The 19936-nt window shown below is 43.9% G+C and overlaps 1 protein-coding gene across 3 annotated transcripts in view; it reads left to right on the forward strand.

Annotated features, from left to right (window-relative positions):
- The window catches only part of LOC118226931 (disintegrin and metalloproteinase domain-containing protein 33-like), a 101422-nt gene extending 81855 nt beyond the window's left edge, over window positions 1-19567 (forward strand). For 2 of the 3 annotated variants that reach the window (XM_035416932.1, XM_035416930.1), the window contains exons 13-24: window positions 2977-3066; window positions 4661-4856; window positions 6843-6951; window positions 7660-7864; window positions 8920-8997; window positions 10536-10644; window positions 12773-12917; window positions 14266-14365; window positions 15927-16163; window positions 16957-17141; window positions 17420-17437; window positions 18151-19567. In XM_035416932.1, the coding sequence (XP_035272823.1) occupies window positions 2977-3066; window positions 4661-4856; window positions 6843-6951; window positions 7660-7864; window positions 8920-8997; window positions 10536-10644; window positions 12773-12917; window positions 14266-14365; window positions 15927-16163; window positions 16957-17141; window positions 17420-17437; window positions 18151-18202 (1524 nt within the window). In that variant the 3' untranslated portion in view covers window positions 18203-19567. Of the gene's footprint in view, window positions 1-2976; window positions 3067-4660; window positions 4857-6842; window positions 6952-7659; window positions 7865-8919; window positions 8998-10535; window positions 10645-12772; window positions 12918-14265; window positions 14366-15926; window positions 16164-16956; window positions 17217-17419; window positions 17438-18150 lie in introns of all 3 variants that reach the window. The other variant, XR_004765127.1, reaches the window with a different exon arrangement.
- The last annotated feature ends 369 nt before the right edge of the window (window positions 19568-19936 follow it).

Genomic DNA, 19936 nt, shown 5'->3' on the forward strand with positions numbered 1-19936 from the left:
AAATAAAAGGATGGAGTATGAGCACACCCATACGGAAAAATGATATATGGAAATATATATGAACTACACGTATTTCAATGTATGTAATTTAATGTATTTATTAGACACATATTTACATCATATATTTTACATGGATTTCAAATATATTGCGGAAATGTGTTCAAATATTCAAAATCGTCCTCTGTTGTATGTTTATGGCCTGTATTTGTACATGCATTTCACACATATACTGTATTTGCTTACACACAATACATATACTTAAAAAATACATGTTAATTTATGTATTTCATACATATATTACACAATATATTTAAATAGTTGAATTTCCTGCCATATATTTAAATACGTTACTTTTCCGTTTGGGCTGTTATCATGGCAGGATTTTTTGTTTTATTTTTGTCCTTAGAGCCATCCAGTTATTCAGAGTGACATTTAAGCCAGTCAGTCCTGCCAGCTGGCCCTGCATCTTGTATGTGTGTTGACTTAAACAGGGTAGACCTTATTTAAAACCGAAACTTCACAGAGTGCAAAATTAAACTCTTTCTGCAAGTGGATTAATGGGCCAATCTGAGCCGGGCACAGGATTACTGCAAAGTTTAGAAGTCTCCCAACTTCCTGGAGTCGCCCGCTTGTTGCCGGGCATCTACGACGGCCGGGCAAAACAAGTTGTCTCTTTGACGAGTTGCGATTGGCCAGGATAATGGCCTGCGATCATCTTCTCTTTAGCTTTCCCACAGAAAAAGCCACACTCGCTTAGTCTCCATTCGCTGGCCTCCTGCATAAACCATGTCAAACTTTTTTTGCGATCGCGGGTGATTTCTGGACTGCGGTAGGGAAGGATGGATTAGTATAATTGTTGGAGGAGAGACCGGCGCGGCCTGTTTGGTACACGACCCAGAATCCCCTGCAGCCATGGCAGGAGGAGGCGGGTAAACCGCAGATACGAAAACACCTGGGGAAAAGGCGATATTCGGATAATCTATGAGTAATAACGCCCTATTGTGTTTACTCACACAGAAGCACTCTGGTTTGCTTTGGCTCATCCGTGAGCTCACCGTGCCAGTTGTTCCCTCATGAATAACCCGGCCAGGGGGGAACAACACTAAATTTCAGTCAAAGAGGTTTGTCAAATTTGCAGATTGGCTTCCCATTTGCAGCGTAGTTGGCTTCATCATAGCATGCATGGTGAAGTGGACTGTGTCAAATTTCCCCCTGAAGTGTCTGTGTTATTCACAGCAATCTGGAGAGCAAACTGCAAAGCGCTCTGTATTAGTTTGTTTATAAATAGCACTACGCCGAATAAAATTAGATTTTATATGAACGCATACACGACAAGGTTGCATTTAATTAAGCAGTATAATTCCTAATTGGCTTTCAAGATCAGAAGCTGCTGTTTCTCTGAATCCTGAAAGTGGTTTTGAAAGATTTTTTTAAAAACATGCGTGAAAACAGTGTCATTCAGTAGTATTTCGCCATTCATTGAGTGCACTGGTATATTTATACCAGGCGTGCATAATTCATAGAAAATCTGCATATTATTTGGGATCAGTCACTTAAATGTGCAGTTTGCATTTCTAAAGTTTTGGTGACTCGTTAAAGCTGTCCTTAATCACGATCTTGAAAATATAACAGTTGTTATTAGACAGGCGCATAAATCTAGCTTCCCGGGTATGACAGAGTCAGGCTGCATGTTATTAATTGTCAGCAGAAATGTGTTTCACAATTTTTGCTTATCCTTCTTTATATGCTTTGGACTATTTTGCAGCTTTGTATTAGGATCTTTCCTGAATCTGCTTGATTAGCTCCACATAGATTGTCATTAAGGTTCGGGTGGATAGAGGTCAAAGCATGCATTATAATTAAGTTCCCATTTACATATGATGAGCATATATTAAAAAGTATTTGCTCTGAACCCAGTCAAACACGATAATAGACATTGTGGATATATGCAGTTACATAAAGGAATCAGAAGTATTCCTTTCCCTTTAATTAAAGTGGGTATTCCTGTACTTGCTTATGCAGAAAGTGCAGTGTAGCATATCGCTTCATAATTATTCATTTGTTGACAGATAAATTACTCAATTATTCAATGAGGCATCGGGTAATGCATTAAAACCGAAAGTAGATTGATAACAGCACTCGCTTATTTTCTCCCGCTTGGAGAAGTGAGCAGACGTAATTTTAAAGGCATCGACAAATATGCTACGGACAGATTAGTTACCGTCCCGCAGCTTTTGTTTCATGAAAATCACATGCCTCTTCAGCGCGCTGTGTACGGAACATCATGACCGATGTCTGGCAGCGTATTGGGACTGGAGTTGTGGGCATACCGTATCCTGTCAGGGCAGACTGAAATTGATGTATGGAAAAGCATTAATGCACAGGAAACTTACTTTGCTTGCTTATGCTGCTGTGCCTGTTAAATCCTCCATGTGCTCGTACCGGCAGATATTGACCCAGCTCCCACGTAAGAGTGAAAGGTTGATGTGGAGCACCATGGCAACTGCCTCTGCTATTCCTGTGTGTGTGTGCATGTATGTGTGTGTGTGTGTGTGTGTGCGTGTGTCTGTGCGTGTGTGTGTGTGTGTGTGTGCATGTATGTGTGTGTGTGTGTCTGTGTGTGTGTGTGTGCGTGTCTGTGCGTGTGTATGTGTGTGTGTGTGTGTTTGCTTGTGTATATGACTGTGTGTGTGTGTGTGTGTACATGTGTGTACTGTATGTGTGTGTGTGTACGTGTGTCTGTGCATGAGTATGTGTGTGTGTGTGTGTGTGTGTTTGTTTGTGCATGTGTGTATGTGACTGTGTGTGTGCATGTGCATGCGTGCGGGCCTGTGTGTGTGTGTGTGTGCATATGTGTCTAAATTGAGTGTGCTTTTCCGTCACATTGGACAGCTCAGACAGATTTGTGTGGAGGGCGCACGGTCCTCCGTGGGTGTTATACTGTAGCTTGTAACAGCCTTTCCTCTGGTCTGACAGGAGTGCACCAACGACTGCTGCAACGCCAACAACTGCACTCTGAAGGAGGAGGCGCAGTGCGCTCACGGGGTCTGCTGCGAGGGATGCAAGGTACCCCCGCCCCCTCGCACCTCACCCTCGCCCCTTTCACATACGCCCACCTCAGGCCAGAGACAAAAATGGGCGGGGCTCCACCAAGCTTTCAGTAACTGCCAGATTCACTCGGTGGCTATGTCTGTACAGGAAAGCGCTCTCTATATGGAACACTCGGTGGCTATGTCTGTACAGGAAAGCGCTCTCTATATGGAACACTCGGTGGCTATGTCTGTACAGGAAAGCGCTCTCTATATGGAACAACCTTATGTTCATTTGTCATAGCCACATGACCGGAGCAGCACCCTGTCTCACAGGGACGGACCGTTGGGTGGTGTCCGGAAGGCCTGTCAGAGTGACCTCTGACCGCAAGACACGCCCTTTTGGGTCTGCTTTCCGATCAGCCCACCCCGTTAGCGACGGTCGCGTCTTTTTTTGGACCCGAGCTGTCGCGGGTTTTGCATCCCCTATCGTTAAAGTTAACGGCGTGAAGAGGCGCTTGCTCTGTGCGTACATACTTATGTGCTCTCAGTCAGCACACTCGCTATTATCAAACAACACAAGACATTCATTTGGTTCTATAAATGGTCGATTTTTATCGACCATTCATAGAACCATATCATAGCAGCCCCGGTGGTTCTGGTGAATAACAATGAAAGGAAAGACAAATACAGAGTCATTTTCAAGGCTCCTTTTTAACTTCCGTACGCCTGCGCGAAGGACATTTTACCGGATTTGTAATTGTTACTGTCATACTGTCAGGACCCGGCACTGCTTCGCATTCTTTCCTTTCAGATGGCTCCTGATTACATTGAATTGCTTGTCTGCAGGCATCCTGATCCAGAGAAACTGTGAATGCGTACAGTTTTGCACATTGTGTATTGCACTGCCTGCTTGCGAACCTGGACGTGCCCTTTTTTAAATGCGTTTGTTTAGTTCTTTTTTTTTTCCTCTCCAGGTTGTTAACGTGTTCTCTCTCTAGTACTTAATGGCTGTTTGTTGCCCACATTTCGAATGTCGTACGTTCTCTCAGCCAATTAATTGTGAAGTACTCTTTATGAAATAGAACACGTTTTATTTGTTAAGTATTTGTACTTTTTCAAGTGCAGTTTACAGTGCGTACAGTCACATTTTATGTAATCTATAACCAGCCTGTACACTTATATTTTACTGGAGCAACGCAGACCCTGCAGAGTTTTTGCTAAAGGCACAAAATCAGTGTCCCTACAATGATGAAATCCTTGAATCCAGCAGCCTTCCACAACATTGCACAGTAACATTTTCATAGGTAAAACTGCTCTGATAGAGACCATGTGAGTTCAGCAGGGAGCAGATGCACTTCTTCAGAGTTAAAATTATACTGTCAGGGTTGAAATGTGCTCTGCAACTTGATTGTTTGATAAACTGATTGGTCGATTAATTGATTGACCAATGGGGTGATAAACTGATTGCTCAGTCATTTACCTGGTTGGTTTATGAACAAATGAATTGATCAACAGATTGACAGCTTATGAGATGAAAGCTAATTTAGTGATTAAACCGTTAGTTGGCAGCCTAATCCACCGATAGCATTGAAGACTCCTAACAGCTCGTCCTGCTGTCTTCCACACAGCTGAAGCAGGCCGGGACTATGTGTCGAGGGCCGGCAGGGGCATGTGACCTGCCTGAGTACTGCACCGGCGCCTCCCCCTACTGCCCCTCCAACGTCTACCTGCTGGACGGCTCCTCCTGCCACAGCGGCCACGCCTACTGCTACAACGGCATGTGCCTGACGCACGAGCAGCAGTGCGTGCAGCTGTGGGGATACGGTAGGCCCTCCCGCCTCACACCCGACACCGGGCACACAGTGCACAGACGCTGCCTACTACTGTACCTGTAACTGTCTCTCGCCTGGACAGCCTCCATTTAAAACATCACGCACGCACGCACGCATACATGCACACACGCAAACATACACACACACACACACACACACACACACACACACACACACACACACCCAAAAGACTTCTAATTTGTTGCTAAATAATCCTGAAACATCATATACAGTCACATACAGTATACGCACACACACAGACACACAAAAGTCTAATGCTGAGAATTTTTTTTAAGACAATAAAATTCAGGAAGCTCTATAAAAATGGCTGGTGTATACATAATCACCTCCCACATGTTTATTGCCAGTCAATAGGCATAAAATTCACTATAGTAAACTTCATAAAAATTATTTCTCTGAATTTTGTTGTCATATGGCATGATTAAGCAATGCCAGTAAAACATGAGATATACTGCAGTCTGATTTGTTTTTACTATAGATAATAAGAGTGCTTTGGCACGTTAAATGTGTAGACAGTACAACCTTAAATTACTCTCAAGAATGAATTTGCTTGGATCAAATAATTACCTTTGTTTTAGAAATCTAAATGGTGTATAATTAACATTATTTGCCTGTAGAGTGCATCAATTTATTCATTTGAAGGCAAGTTACTCAAAGTAGATCTCAAGCTAAATTCATCACTGACTCAGCAATTATTTAAGGTACTTTTAAAATGTTAGTGGGCATAATGTATGAGGAAAAACCTCAGATTAATTTTCCAGTTGCTTTCTATCTGGAATTAAAGCTATGATCTTACAGACAAGCAAATTCAAGAATTTTTTTTTTATTTCTATTCCATACCAATAAATGAGAAAAGAAGTTAAAGGCAAATACTCACATTACCTGATCATTATACACCATTGATTCAATGTCATACTGCAGTTATATGTTTACGGTCCATTGTGAATGTGGGGTATTTCCTTGTTAGTGCTCTTTAAGTGAACTGATCTTAGTCTCACTGACATCAATTCTGAGATGCCGTAAAGGAAATAGCACATGGCTTGCATTCATAAAGAGCTTCAGGGCAGGAGGACTGGTCTAGGATGAGTTTCCTCTTGTACATAACCCAACTTTATCCCTTATGTGTTTCAAGGCAAAACTGTTCTTAGATCAGTACTCATACTCTGAGAGCCCGTTGTGAATATAAGCCCAGAGTGGTATTCCACAAAGATTACTGAGTTCGCTGGATAACTGCTAAATCCCGGAACTCCCAAATCTTGAGCATGGACTGAAGTAAAAAGAGCCACTGCAGGTTTTACTGGTTATCTAGTGAACTCAGTAATTCTGCTTCATGAAATACCCCTTGGTCTCCTTGTGTCGTAATCACTTCTCTTGTATGAGGACCGGGAATAATTTCTCCTTTGTTCTCATGTCTCTTCCTGTCAGCATTTTCTCTGTTTTATGAATAGTCAAGGTCACATGAAAATGCTTTACATTGTGGGTAAATAAAAGTAGAAGCTAGGGTTGTTTATTTGCATTGCCATGTTCATTTGACAGCTGAAACTTGAAGTGGTTCCATATGCTTCTATCAAAACCATCTCTCTGAAACCATTGTTGTTGCTCTATTTGTAACCAACCAAGGTGTGAACATCCTATCAATGAAGATGGCTGCATTTAGCAAGTACACCATTTTGCAGTTTGTTTATTTATTTATTTATTTATTTATTTATTTACTTTATACAGGTAGCAAAGAAAATGTGTACGTGCAGTACACACAGAGTACATACAGTGCTGACATACACTAACAATCCTGGACAGGAACAACGATATCCCACCCAGGATCCACATCCGTGCTCTTCGGTTTGTGTGACAGCGTTCCCTCAGGGTTCCCAGCTCGGCGAATCCCACGGCGAGCTTTCCCTCTGATCTCTGACTGCAGCGCGCAAACACGCCGTCTTCTCTTTGTTCTCCGGGGCAGGTGCCCGCCCCGCTCACGACGCCTGCTTCCAGGACGTGAACGCCGCCGGGAACGCCTTTGGCAACTGCGGCAAGGACGGACAGGGGAACTACATGAAGTGTGAAAAGAGGTGAGGCTAGGAGGGAGGGCTGGTCTCGGGAGCCTGCTGGGATGCACAGCCTCTGTGGGGTTTCTCATTCCAGACCCACAATGCAATGCAGATCTAAGATCCCTCCGGCTCACCGGCAAATGGGCGTGCAGGTAATGAGTCTGTAGTCGTTGTCTTTACTGCCGGAGAACCAACTGCGCCAGCGTAAAAGGGTGTTTGTTTCAACGCAATGACTCCTCCACACACAAAGCATGCAATATTTACGAATATGTGAAAGGAAGCAGAGGACTGTTTAATTAAGGCGGATCATGTTTAGCTCTGTTTGGCGCATTCAGCTTTAGTAAACTCATTCTGAACTTGTGTCAGCTTAATTAGGAAAGGGTCCATAGTATTCATCATTGTTTATAGCTGTGGAAGGCCTGCCAGTGCTCTGTTGTTGTGGATCTCCAGGCATTAGCCTGCATCCAAGAGGAATTAAGACCAGGTGCCCCGTTTTCAAAGCGCCAAGTTTGGACCAAAGTCCAAACACATATTAGGCAATTGAATCCAGCGCCCCGTTAAAGCGTCACTGCATTTATGAAATCACCCTTGGCATTCGCATCATCAAAATATAGCCCTGGAGGAGGGTGGGTGGAAAAATTGGCAAAAGCGAAGAAACGTTACTCCCGCGAGCTTCCCGTGTGACTAATGTGTGTCTGTCCCTCTGCTGCTCTGCTCCTCCCCGTCCAGCGATGCCAAGTGCGGGAAGATCCAGTGCCACAGCGCTGCCAAGAAGCCCAAGGGCACCAACGCCGTGTCCATCGACACCACCATCCGCACCGACGGCATGGAGCTCAAGTGCCGGGGCACCTACGTCTACGCCACCCAGGACGGGCAGGGCGACCTCCCGGACCCGGGCCTCGTCACGACCGGGACCAAGTGCGGGGAGGGGAAGGCACGTACGGTGACGCCGCTCCCGCCTGACCGAGGGCTTTCTCTTCTCGCTGGGGGAAGGGTGCTTAAGGGCGCTCCTGACTGTTTGCTGAAAGCTGTGGAAAGTTGGCAGGGATTCGCCAGTATCCGTCCAAGGCAGCAAGTGCCAACTTTAGTTGGCTGCATTTCTTGTTCTTTATTTCACGCTAAACGCATTTAGCAAATGCCTTTATTCAGAGCTGTTTGTAATGTGAGGGAACATAAGTGTGTGTACATGAGTTATTTGAGCAACAGGGATACAGTATGTACCCAGCTAAGGGCACTCTCTGACCATAGGCAGTGCATGTGCAGGAGCATTGTGTAAAGCACTTAGCAGGTTAACCGTAGCAACCGTGACGTGCTTTATGCATGGTTACATAAAATATGTGTTACTAATAATACCATAACAGTCTTTACCCGGTGTTATTGTTCAGTGGAAGCCCCTTGTTTGGAGATTAAGTTCCATAAAATACAACTTCATTATTCAATGTAACTTCTACATATTGCATTGTTTAAAGCTAAATTAAAATCTCTATGATTTGAGGACAGGGGCTCTGCGTCTAATCAAAGGTGTTTTCTCTCTGTTTGTCGTACCGCTGAAGAGAAGCGATTAGCGCATGTGCATGCAATATGCCGCCTTTTTCATTCTACATTTACATTTTCATTTACACATTTGGCTGATGCTCTTATCTGGCAATGATCATCTCAGTAAATCAATATCACACACACGGTAGGCAGTGAATGAGCCAACAGAGGATCCGAGCAGGGATGGAAAATCCGGGTTCAGAAAGTAAAAGTCCTCCCCCGTATTTTGCTTCAATCTTCTGGATTTGCTAATTAGCACAGTTCTTCAGCCAGGAGGTAGAACTAATTAGTGAAATCAGCTGGCAGAGTTCATGGGTGGAGGAAGCACGTGGCAGGACTTTTACTTTCTGCCCCCCTGGACCTTCCACCCATGAATCAAAGTGCACGAGGAGCCTAACGAGCAGGTAACCGCTGGCCTTGTCCCTCACCCTCCACGCGTTCCCCCTCCCCCAGGTGTGTCAGGATCGCCGCTGCCAGAACGCATCGTTCACCGAGCTGGAGGGCTGCATCAACCGCTGCCATGGCAACGGGGTAGGGGCCGCACCCTGTCTGCCAAGCAACACCAGTCTTGTACAAGTCCACCAGCCTTTCTGATCTATTAGACTACTTCAGATTGTAGATGCTGGAGCAACTTTGACCACCCCATGATCAGCCAGGGCTTAGATGTGTCCCTATTAAAGCCAAACACGTCAGAACTTCACTGCTGCCCAGTAAACCTCCTGGGCTCAAGTCTGAGGAAGAAAGTTCACTTTGTTGAATCCAGATCACGTAGATATGTTCATTTTTCCAAGCCTCATCCGTGAAAAATGAGTCCATTTGCCTTTGCTGGGGGTGACAGATGCATCGAACTGAGTACCATCTCTCAGAGCTCCTCCCAGTGTCCCCGTGTCAGCTGTGTTTCCACTCTCCACTGAGACAGACATAATTTCACACTTATAAATCCTTTAAACCTGCCCTCCAGGTGCCCTGCAACTAGCCTTGCGTATGAAAAACTAGCGGAGCTTGCCGTTAATAAGCCATGGTGTTTTTTAAAGTTGTTTTTTTTTTTTTTTTCAAATCTGTGGCAAAGAAGCTTTTGAGTCTCCGGAGTGCCGAGAGGCATTTATTCCAATTACCCTAATCCTCCCGCTTAATCTGTTTGAAACGTATACGAGTCTTAATTTGTTTGCGTTTGTTTATTCTGCAACGCTCTTTGAGCGGTGAATGGAGAGAGCCTCCGTGCGAACGCTGTTTACATCGCGCCGTTTCATTTGCATCGCCGTCGCGGTCGCAATTATCTCTCCGGCTTAACACGCGTGGCGGCGAGGAGCACGGCAGAGCAGGTGGCTGTGGCGAAATCCCCCCCCCCACCCCCCCTACACAGCCCCCACCCCCAGCCCCCACCCCCCCTTATCTCGCGCCGCGCAATCAGTCATCCCGGCTGGGCCTTTGATTTCCATTGAAAAGACGACGCGGAGCCGCCCAGCGAAGGAAGCTTTGATGAAGTGCTGTTTTCGGGGCAAATAAGGGAGTGAAAAACAGCTTGATGAAAACAGACAGGGCCAAAGAAACGGTGAAAAGCATGAAACAATGAGAGCGAAAAGAGTCCTCTGCTCTGTCCTCAGTGCCAGTGTTGTGTACCGGCCTGTTAGCATGCTCCGACAATATACAGAAGATTTCAGTGTAAATTAGCACGAGGGTGAGTGACGTTTCCGTAATTCTCTTTGAAGCTTTCTGTGGCGAGTCATACAGTAGCATCTCCGTACAAATAAAATGAGATATTAATGTGCAAGCCTTTAAATTTGAAATGCCTGTATTCAAAATCAGTATTCAAGTACATACAAGAAGTGTCTGGTAACAAGCAAGCACTATGCATTGCCTTAATTTGTTACCCGGTTTTGCAACCAAATTTAAATGGAAAGCGTAAACACAGCTCCTACCAGCTGTGTCCTACAGTCATTTTCCTGTGCTCCCAACATTAACTTGTATGCGTGTGTGTGTGTGTGTGTGTGTGTGCGCGCGTTTTCGTGCACGTGTGTATCCGTGTCTGCCTGCATGTGTGTGTGTGTATGTGTGTGTGTTTTTTCCAGGTGTGCAACAGCAATCGGAACTGCCACTGTCACCGCGGATGGGCCCCGCCCTTCTGTGAGAAGCCAGGGCTGGGAGGCAGTGTGGACAGTGGGCCCATTCAGTACGACAGTAAGCGCAGTACCACCCAGTACCATCCCTCTTTATCACAATCTGCCTGTCCTGTACGCCACATTTACTGCGAGCCACGTTTACAGACGGCTTGTTATTTGCCATATGGTTCGCATTCCAGATTTAATGTCGGATGCGCAGCATATGGCAAAGTGTGTTAGCGCTGTGTGTAATGGCGAGTGCATCGCTGCTAGCACCAGGCGCAGTACACGCGGTCGACACAAATCAAATAAAACGAAACGACAAAATTCACTGAGTGAAAAAGGTCACAGATCTTGTTAGGAAGATAATTCCACCGGTGGAAAAACCTTTTAAATGTAGAGCCAAACTCGGGTTTCCTCTGTAAAGGCTTCCTCCTCGCTGCATCTGCCTCACAGGCCAATAGAGTTATCAAGATGTGTCCTTCAGCAAGGGGGAGGGAAAGTCAAGGGAAAAATAAAAACATTGATGCAATTTTGTCTCAGTGAGGTGTCTTTGGAGCTCAAAGACCCCTTTGGAGCCTTGTTGACCCCATCCCCCCCACCCCTAGTCTGTGTGCCCTGAGCCTCATAATTTGGAGTTTGATGAACAGTTTTTCGATAATCATTGGCTCCGTAAAGAGTGATTCACTCACTATGACCCTCTCCCATATTGCATTTCATGACTACCCTCAAAAATAATGCAATAAGTGCAATTAACAGCAAACAATCGTTTTAATGATTTACCATGAAATGCTGCAGCTGTTTTCTGAAGGAAACGTCAGTAAAACCTGATTGATTATTCATTATTGCTAGCAGGCGGAGAAACTGTGGTATCACCTTGGTTTCACCAGAACTAGGTCAATTAGATCAAAAGTTGTTTTGTCATTGTGAAAAGTGATTAATGGTAATACGGAATACGGGTTTGAATATAAAGCTCTTACGTATTGAAACCCGAACAAGGATTTGAAAGCAGTACCCGTGGATATTCAATAAAACCGAAAACAATTATTGTCATTTTGGTGCATTAAATTTACCCTAAACTTTGATTCATAAACTGACAAAAAGCCATTAATGAGCAGCGTGTTGAATTTCCTAGTAATATTTGTTACATGGGTTTTCTGGGAACACATTAAGCACAGCAGTGTGGAAAGTAACTTCAAATTATGTAGCGAATGGACATTTTCCTCCCACTCTGTCCCAAAGTATATTTAAAAAAAAAAAAAAAAACAGGCAGAGAAACAGCCTTGAGTGCTGTTTTGTTTGTGTGGGGGAGAGTCCGCTGTGCTGCAAATGTGTTTAACCACGGGCGGGGCCTGCGATTCAGACAGAAAAGCAGATTGAAAAAATGGCGAAGAAGCGGTCTGGAGCCTCCGACCTCCGCCTGTCCGTCATTGCCTAGATACGAGAACTAAGAAATGAGCTTCAAAAAAAAAAAAAAATGTTTCCAATGCATTTAGATGCACTGCTTTTTTTTAAAAAAATGAGCCAATGCAAGAAAAAGCTTTTTGCCAATGTCGACGACCTTCTCTTGGAACAAATTCCGTTCTCGGTATTAGAGTAAACATACCATGTGCGTCATAATCAAGTTAAGGGTGCGTATGGTTCCGCTTGGCATTTCTACATATGAATATGATTGATATTTACACAGCAACACTGTGTGGATAGATAGAATGGTTTTGCTCATAACTTTATCATGGAGTGTCCCTTTGTGCCCAGGTTCTGGGTTCGCCTGTCAGGTATTTGGGTTCTCTGTTCTCCTGCTGAGTCCTCTATCTCTGTTGGTTCTCTGTTCTGCTGAGTGCTCTATCTCTGTTGGTTCTCTGTTCTGCTGAGTGCTCTATCTCTGTTGGTTCTCTGTTCTGCTGAGTGCTCTATCTCTGTTGGTCCTCTGTTCTGCTGAGTGTTCTATCTCTGTGCTTTATCTCTCCGGGTTCTCTGTTCTGCTGCTGAATGTTCTATCTCTCCGGGTTCTCTGTTCTGCTGAGTGTTCTATCTCTGTGCTCTATCTCTGTGGGTTCTCTGTTCTGCTACTGAGTGTTCTATCTCTGTGGGTTCTCTGTTCTCCTGCTAAGTGCTTTATCTCTCTGGGTTCTCTGTTCTGCTGCTGAGTGTTCTACCTCTGCGGGTTCTGTGTTCCCCTGCTGGGTGTTCTATCTCTGCGTCCTCAGGTCAGCTGGGCTTGGTGGTCGGGCTGCTCTTTGCATTCCTGGTGCTGCTGCCCGCCGTTCTTATTGTGTTCTACTGCTACAAGATCAAGACCTCCCTCTACCACAAATGGATTTCGCAGAGGGAGAAGAACAACCAGGAGAACAGGTAATACATGAAATACCACACAGCCATCTCGTCTGGCAACAGTGCCAATGGGAAGTATGGTGGAACAGTGGACAGGGAGCTGGCCTCAAGCTCAAGCACACTGGAGAATATCACCGCTAACATGAATGTGTTCTTAAAGCAATTTTTTAATCATTCTCCTAGAAAGACCCATTGAAAAGTGCGCCACATTATTCACTCTTCATGGTCAAGTGGCTTTGGCGTTGTGAAAACATCACTCTCCACTACAGAATGGCAGCTCCTAACCAAAAGAATGATGTGGGTGGTGTTTTTGAGATCCTTTATCTGTAGGCTGATGCACACTGAAAGGAAAGTGTCACTTTACATAGTATTTGCTTTTCTGTGTGTGACATTGTAGAGAGGTAGAATGGCATCCTGCAGTAGTTCCTTTCATAGTTACCCACTGAAAACTTGAAAGAAACAAATTACTGCCTCAAATAAAGAAGTTTTTTTTGTTTGACGCAAAAAAAACATGGGACATACTCATTTGCTCACGTCCCCTGAAGCTTTGTATTTTATTTTTCACAATCTGCTGATTCTCGCTAACTGAAGGTCATATAAATTTAAAGAAATCTGTTTATAAAGGACATGGGCTTTTAAATTGCTTTATTTTTCTCTAGTTAACCTGAAGGGATGTTTTCCGTGCTGCCATAAAACGTGTAAACATTTTATCATTTTTTTCACACAAATGGTTTTGAAATAAAAGAAGAGGCTGTACAATGGTTATGCAAATTGTTTGCCCACAGTGTCGATAATTAGCACTGAATTACAGAAATAGGTGTTTTTAGTGCCGTAATTGACTGAAAAATACATGTTTAATGCATTAAGCTGGAATAATGCGAACGCTATCGGTAAGACGAGCTGCAGACTGTCAGACAGGGCTGAACATAGCCTTAATCGAGGACGCACACTTTCATCCACATTTATTAAGTCAACATCTCAGCAGCCCTCTGCCTTCTTATAAGCGCATGATTTAATTAGCATTTCTGTTAGCCACCAGCTCGCTAGAATGACTTTTTAGTTTCTTGCAAGCAAGTAAACACATGCATATGCACGCACATAAACACAAGCACGCACACCTACACGCACACACACACACACACACACACACACACACACATAACGTTTTTAATATTTAAAGAGGGACAAATGTAGTTATCAGTATAGTGCTATTATTTTCCATTATGCACACATTTTCATTGAATGAGCCGGGCCTCTTCAAATGTTCAGCAGATGTCGTACACAATTAACGGAAAAGTTGTGTCCTCACCAGCTGTTCTCATTCCAGTCGAATTGAATGCATTTGAGTATCTTCTGATTGGTTTCTCAGGAACGATGTGACAGATCACAAGGTGAAAAATGGACATCTGAACCCAGCTTTTCATCTGAAAGTTGTGGGGCCATCATCCAAGAACAGCAACACAAAGAAGGTTTGTGTGAGCCCGAGCTCTGCTTCCATTCATCCGGTAGGAGCCTAGTATCTGTCACGTGTATCAGTGTTCTCATTAGCTGATATGCATTTTTTTAATTAGCAAGTGATTTACACCTGGAACATAGGTCAAATCTGTTTCTGTCAAAATAATGGCTTCAAAACATAATAAATAAAAGCCGGAGCTGAAGAAAAACTGGTATTTATAAAATCGGATGATTTATCTGAGGTCTGTCAGTGATCCTGCAGTGTGTCATTGGGAATGTTGTACTCAAACTTGTTCTGATTTTCATTGTGTATATCAATTGAATACATTTATGACATAAGAAACTGTTTTAAAATGTAACTCGATTCAAGTTGTAAGCTATTAATAAACCACAACAGGATACTGTATTTTGTTAATGACAGTTTATATGAAACCATAATTGTTGCTACTATTTATTAGGATTTTTTAGCATTGAGATATCATAACTATATGAAGGGCAGGAAAGACTGTGTTCTGAATGTGTCCAGTAATGTCTTCATAGTTCTACAAAGTTTATTTCTGTTCTTCAGTTGATTTGTCAATTTACAGTGACGTAGATGGACTGAAGTATGAACATTAAAACACCACAAACAAATATGTTTCTTTGAGTTATGGATAAACAATAGCATGCAAACAGAAAGCCGCTTTGTCCTTTCTGTTTATTCATTTTCTAGGGGTCAGTAAACTTTTCTCTCTTCTGTTGCATTTTGTTTTCTTTCATTTTTTATTGGCTAAAAGGATCCCTCTGAAGGTTGTCATATGAAAGGCCCGTGAAGGCCCAGCTGTGGGTAATTTGCGGGCATTGTAGCCACATGCACAGGGGAAGATAAGAGAGGCTGCCAGTACTCTAGGTATAAACAAAGCTCTGGCAGTCTGTCCGCTGCTTCGCATCACAGCGAAGCTGATTAGAGTCGGACCAAAAAAGCAAGTCAGGAACGATCTTCCGCTCGTTCTGTTGACTTTATTTTTTTTTTTTTTTTTTACATTTGTAGTCAAACCGTTATTGCACCCAGGCTCCACGCTGATGTGCTACACTCACAAATAATAAAAAATACAGTCCACGGCAAGCCGCCGAAGTGAGGGAAATTGGTGAGATTTTGGATGGGGGCTGGAGAATCGCTCCGTCTCTAACACATAATGTGTTCAGACAAAGCCCGCCGATCCTACCCCCTGGAGGCCCAACATGGCTCCAGCGCGCTCTAAATCAATGCTGTTCGCTTGGAAAGGGGAATAATAACATATCATTCATGCCGTATTGCTGGTAACACATTCAGCTGAGAACTCAACAGAATGCAATTTCATCGCAATCCATATAACTAATAAAGTATTTCGGAATGAGCAGCAGTTATGTTTTCCCAGAAAGCTTGCCAGTGTTTCTCCGGCGACAAACACACAAGCGTGGGAGTGTGTGCCATTGGACATAAGGCAGTTGCTGCTGTTTGCATTTAAATTTTGCGTACGTTGTCACAGTTTTTTCATAGCTAAATAGCAGCTGTTGAATATTCAGTAGGCTCTAATCTTGTCTGTTCCTCTGCAGCTTCCACACACAAGCAAAGAGGTCCTACCGCTGAGACCGAACCCTATCCCCAACTGCAACCAGCCCGTCAACATTGTCCGGCCCCTGCGTCCCGCGCCCTCGCCCCACCGCGGTCCGCGGGACCAGCCCCTGCCGGTGGGCAAGCCCCCCCCCGTTCCTCCGAAATCTCCAGCAGTCTTGCCCAAACTCACCCCGCCGAAGAAGCCCCTGCCCCTCAGCCCGACCAGATGCCCTTTGGTAAGTTGCCGCTGTCGCTCATCTGTAAAACCCGCCTTCCTTGTTCCGTTGTTCCCTCCCTCCATCCGAGTACGATCTTTACTAAAACTGTTTGTTACGAAATCCTCAAACATTACATTAGCCCATTGTGTAGGGGTAATGCAAATATTCTTGTTAATCCTGACCTTTAGTACATTTGAAGCTTTTCAAGGGTGTTGATTACAAAAGATGTCCTCCAACAGTCCCTAATATCATCCTTCAACATTCAACTGTGAATGAGTCAGCCTTGTTGGAATAATGCAAATGTTCCATTTAGTGGAAAACCATGGGGTGTTTCAGGGCACATGCTGTCTGGTTTCAGGATCTTTTTATTTTTTAATTTTTTTGCTTTCTTTGTCTCTCCCCCCATGCTACTGTTCCTTTCCTTGTCCTTGCTTTGCCATTATGGGGCTGTCAGCTCTTACTCAGAACTAATGAACACATGTCTGCTTTTGTCCTCTTTGTTATGAATCATTTATTCAAGATGATTAATCTTCTGCAAATACTGCCGCCTCTTAACTTGGTTACTAATCAGTGCAAAGAAGTTGCCGGCGCTTTGAGAAAAACTTACATTAGAAATCGGCGTCGACTCTGATAACATTGCGCGAGGCGTTTCCTCGTGTTTTGCGGTTTCTTCAAATAATGTTTTGTTTAATAGCAGGAAGAAGATGAACGAGCAATACACCTGGAAGTTGAATTTATTGCATCATAAACTGTAGAAAAATAAATCCATTGCTCCCCCCCCCCCCCCCCTCTGCTGTTCTCTTATTCACAGCTAGTGTCTGAACTTCAGTCAAGACCCTCCCCCTCCCCACCTCAAAGACCCCTGCCCCTCAACCCCTCCCCTTGCCGGGTAGTTCTGCCCAAGCCTCCCATATGCCAGCTGGGGACCACGCCCTCTGCTCTCAGCCCCAAGCCAACGGGCAAGGTGTCCAGCATTCCTCCAGTCAAAACGTTCAAGTACGTCACCTGACTCTTCAGCACAACAGTGTGGGTGGACTCTGAAACGCCTGGAAATCGTGATATGAGAAGAAAGTCAGTATGTTAATCAGTGCACATAACTAGTTATCCTAATTAAATTGAGTATCAACCATTGGAAGTATCAAAAATGCCAAACACTTAAGATATAAAAAACATAGAGATGTCTGCTTGAATGTGTATCATCATACATGAATTACATACATGAAGTTTACACTCTGAATGTTTGGTCCTGAATAACTTTTTTTTTTCTTTTTCAGACCTGTTCCACCTCAGAAGTAAGTACATTACATTACATTTATTTGGCAGACGCTTTATCCAAAGCAACGTACAAAACGTAATACTACCACAATCATTTTTATAAGTCTGCGTCTTCTGCACAGTGTCCAGAGACTGAGAGAGGACCTGTTCATTAACTTAACTTAACTTAAGAACACTTAACTGTTCTTTTTTGAACTTGTTGAATCCTGACATCTTTAGCTCTCATGCTTTCTCACTGTCATAGTGGGAAGTGGACCAGTATAGTGAATCCCCACCTATTGTCTCCTTATATGGAGCCTAGTCAGTCTCTATCAGCAAGCTTGCCTAGTTGCGACACACACAGGCAGAGCCTGGAGCAGATAGCGCCACCTGCTGGTGCGCATCTGCTCCAGCAGAAGCAGGGACTGAGGTTTCACGCAACGAATTGCAAATCTCCCGGGTTCGCGTCGTGCTGATATCTATTTATGTCCGCCATGCCTGAAGGCTAAGACCATACCTCCACAGCACTCGCAAGACGCAACAAACCTTGCACACGCACCTCGATTCACATTCACGAAGCGTCCCGTTTTGTGCTGTGCTTAATGATGTGTGTACTCATACAGGTACTCCATTTCCTCCTAGTTCCCCAAACAAAGGGTTTTTTGCATTCCTCAGTCAGCTGTAGTCTCATCTGGAACAAGGTACAGCTCTGGTAATCATTGTTTTCATCCTCTTGTCTCTCTTTCAATAGGCCTGTCCCAGGGGCCAAACCGAACCCAGCCTTGTCTCCACTACGAAAATGACCCTCGGAGACGGTGAAACTGACAGGAGTTCGGCAAACTTATTTGCACTAAAGAGCACACTGCTGGAAGCCTTGCACAGTTTGCGGTTTTGTCCAGCAGGGGGGGGCCAGTCCAGTCCAGATCTGGGCTGGGTGGGGAAGTGTAAGAGGTACCCCACAGGGTGCACCAGTTCCCTTCCTACGCGACGCACGTGTGCTCAAAGACGACCACGCCCAGCCTGCAAAACGACACGACGCTGCGTTCTGGGAACAGCGTAATGAGACTGTCAGCCACAGCAATGGAGCTTAGATGGGCAGGAGTCACACTGAATCAAGTAGCTCAACTGGTCTGTGCATCACATCGATACCTGTGTCATTTTTTTTTTTATTGCTGTCAGTCTGTTTGTTTTTAAATGTCTGTGTAATTTTCCAAAGATGTAATTGCGTGTGTTTTTTTTTCCCTTTTTTGTGGGTGGGGCTTGATTAATTGCTGCATTAGGGGTTTTTAAATGTTACATAGAATCCATGTGCTTTAGCCATTTAATCTTATGTTTGCACATCTTTGAACGCAGAGCTTGTTAAATCCGGTGAAGTACACTGATTCGTGTTTGCATGGGAGAAAAATGAAGGGTTTACAAATGTGGGATGAATTTGTTTTCCTTTTCCACATTACACACCCAGATTTATATATTATGACATCAAAACAGTGTTCGGAACATGCCTTGTTCTAATCATCCCACGTCTAGGATGAATGGACTTGAATTCAGCAGTGTGTATTTTTTTTCCTGAAGTGCACTGCTCCGTCTATCTTGATTTCACACAACTACTACTAAACTGGGCACAGTTAACCTTTAATCTGACGTTACACAGCTTGCTAATGCAATATAAACTGGCACGAGAAAGGAGCTCTACCTCGGTAAATTAAAATCTGTTTTTTCTAATTTTACACCCCTTAAAGGTGGTGCATTACACATGAGGTTTGTTATAGTAACGTAAATGAAAATGGAGGGTTTCTTGTCTGCTGATCAGGCTTCTGAAAGCGGTCTTTCCCGTACATAGCCTCTCTGCAGTGGAAGTAATTGCCAATAATGTTTCTGCAGTGGCAGAGTCCTGTTAGTGTGTGTTCAGTTTTCTGAGAATTGGGCTTTTTACCAAGAATCCCTGTACTACCACTTAATTTTAACATTTGCATGTCATTAAGGCGATTCATGAAGTGAAAATGCACAAAGAAACAGAATAACGCGTGCTTCTCTGTGGCCACTGGGGATATTGCCACTATTTCTTCATTCAGTGGGAAAATGTAAAGTTTTGCTTGTAAAAATCTGTAAATGCCGTTAATCGATAGTAGCACACTTTCTAATTTTTGATTAAAATGCTTCAGAATACCTGCCGAGAGCATGATTTATTTTTTAAGACAAATAATGCTATGCATTACCCCAATGCTATGCACTCAAATTGTTATTTGATTTTCTGAGTTATGGGCTAACTGGTTAACCCATCAGGGTATGAAACGGGAAGTAGCAGCGCTAGCCACATAATGGAAAGCATCCAAATAAAATGTAACACCAGCAATGTGATGTGTTGTTTATGGCAGAAAGTATAGAGTTCTACTTCCATGACTACATTTGTGCAGGTGGGGTGGGTCTTTTTGATCCTGTAGATCTCATGCTTTTCAGTGTTCTCAGTATTCTCAGTATTCAGTAAACCCTGCCGGTGAAAAGAGCTCTTCATTCCTTCTAAGCAGGTAATTATAAAA

Source organism: Anguilla anguilla, chromosome 5 (assembly GCF_013347855.1).
Source record: "Anguilla anguilla isolate fAngAng1 chromosome 5, fAngAng1.pri, whole genome shotgun sequence".
Classification (NCBI taxonomy): domain Eukaryota; kingdom Metazoa; phylum Chordata; class Actinopteri; order Anguilliformes; family Anguillidae; genus Anguilla; species Anguilla anguilla.